Source organism: Bison bison, unplaced genomic scaffold (genome assembly GCF_000754665.1).
Source record: "Bison bison bison isolate TAMUID 2011002044 unplaced genomic scaffold, Bison_UMD1.0 scf7180017864383, whole genome shotgun sequence".
Lineage (NCBI taxonomy): Eukaryota > Metazoa > Chordata > Mammalia > Artiodactyla > Bovidae > Bison > Bison bison.
This window is the reverse complement of record NW_011494955.1, coordinates 7,526,202-7,527,439: the sequence shown is the minus strand read 5'-3', so window position 1 is coordinate 7,527,439 and position 1,238 is coordinate 7,526,202. Positions and strand designations below refer to the sequence as shown.

At 61.0% G+C, this 1,238-nt stretch overlaps 1 protein-coding gene across 1 annotated transcript in view; it reads right to left on the bottom strand.

Annotated features, from left to right (window-relative positions):
• HOXC11 (homeobox C11) overlaps positions 1–1,007 on the bottom strand; it is a 3,269-nt gene extending 2,262 nt beyond the window's left edge. Inside the window, exon 1 of the mRNA XM_010857953.1 lies at positions 224–1,007. Within this exon, the coding sequence (XP_010856255.1) occupies positions 224–905 (682 nt within the window). The 5' untranslated portion in view covers positions 906–1,007. The remainder of the gene's footprint in view (positions 1–223) is intronic.
• Positions 1,008–1,238: the final 231 nt, after the last annotated feature.

The window sequence follows — 1,238 nt, the reverse complement described above, 5'->3', positions numbered from 1 at the left end:
CCCTCCCCACCCCTTCTCCATCGTAAAAAGTCGAGTCGTTGGGAGAGAGGGCTTTGTAGGTTATAATAAAATCCTTTGAATGCTTATAAAACTCCACATAAAATTGGACTGACCCAAAACACGAGGCCGTCCCCGCTCCCCTCGCCTCCCCCCTACCCTCGCTCGCCCTCCCTCCCTAGCTCCCTCCCTCCTGCCCGCCTGCTTCCCGGCCGCTGCTACCTACTGGGGGCGGCTCCCTTGGCCGGCTCCTTGGCCGCCGAGTGGGCTGAACCGGACGAGCTGGGATTCGTGTTCTCCTCTTCGGCCTCGGCCTCGGCCCCCGCCTCAGCCCGGGACGCCAGTCCCGAGGCTGGGGGCGCCTCGGGCTCCCCTTTGGCCTCACCCTTGCCCGGGCAGGGGGGCTCGGCGGGCGGGTCGCCGCCGCCGCAGTAGGCGTTGTCGAAGAAGCGGTCAAAGGCTTGGGGCAGGACACTGTTCTTGTTGACTGAGGAGTAGAAGCCGGCGGGGGCGGCGTGCGGGGCGCTGGGGTGGTGGTGGCCGCCGTAGGAGCCTTCGTTTTTCATGAGGATCTCGGTGACGGTGGAAGGAGGCAGGCAGTCCCGGTGCATGAGCTCGTCGGCCGCCGCATAGCAGGAGGAGTAGCTGTTCCGGGGGTGCCACTTGCCGGAGGGCTCCAGGCCGTAGGAGACCTCTCGGACTGGGGGCACTTGGGCCGGGTAGGGATAGGAGATCTGACGAGAGGGGGCCTGGGGCAGGAAGGAGGAGACCGTGGAGAACTCAGGCACGTAGTAAGTGCAACTGGGCAGATAGAGGTTGGAAGCGCAGCTCCCTCGCTCGCCGAAATCGGCGCCCCTCTCCTTGCGCGACGGCGAGCAGAAGTTGCCCAGGTTGACCGAGTTAAACATCGTTCTCTTCTGCCGGCTCCAGATGGAGGTTTTGGACCAAGTCTAGCGAGGGGGTAAAATTTGGGAAGGCGAGATGACGCGTTATCCGTCTTAGTCTCTCTCCCCGAGCACGTGATCCAAAGTAGATATTGTCATATATCAGTTCGGAGCACTTCGCAGTCGTAGGAGGGGTTCTCTCTTAGGTAAGATGGGGACGTTCAGGCGATTGGTTTGCAAACACCGCAGAAACATTATGAAAATCAATTGCAGATTTGTATTCGTTTTGCTCTTGACACTCCCCTCCTCTCCATTCCACAGAGCGAGCAAAGGAGGAGAGAGAGAGAGGGTTGGGGT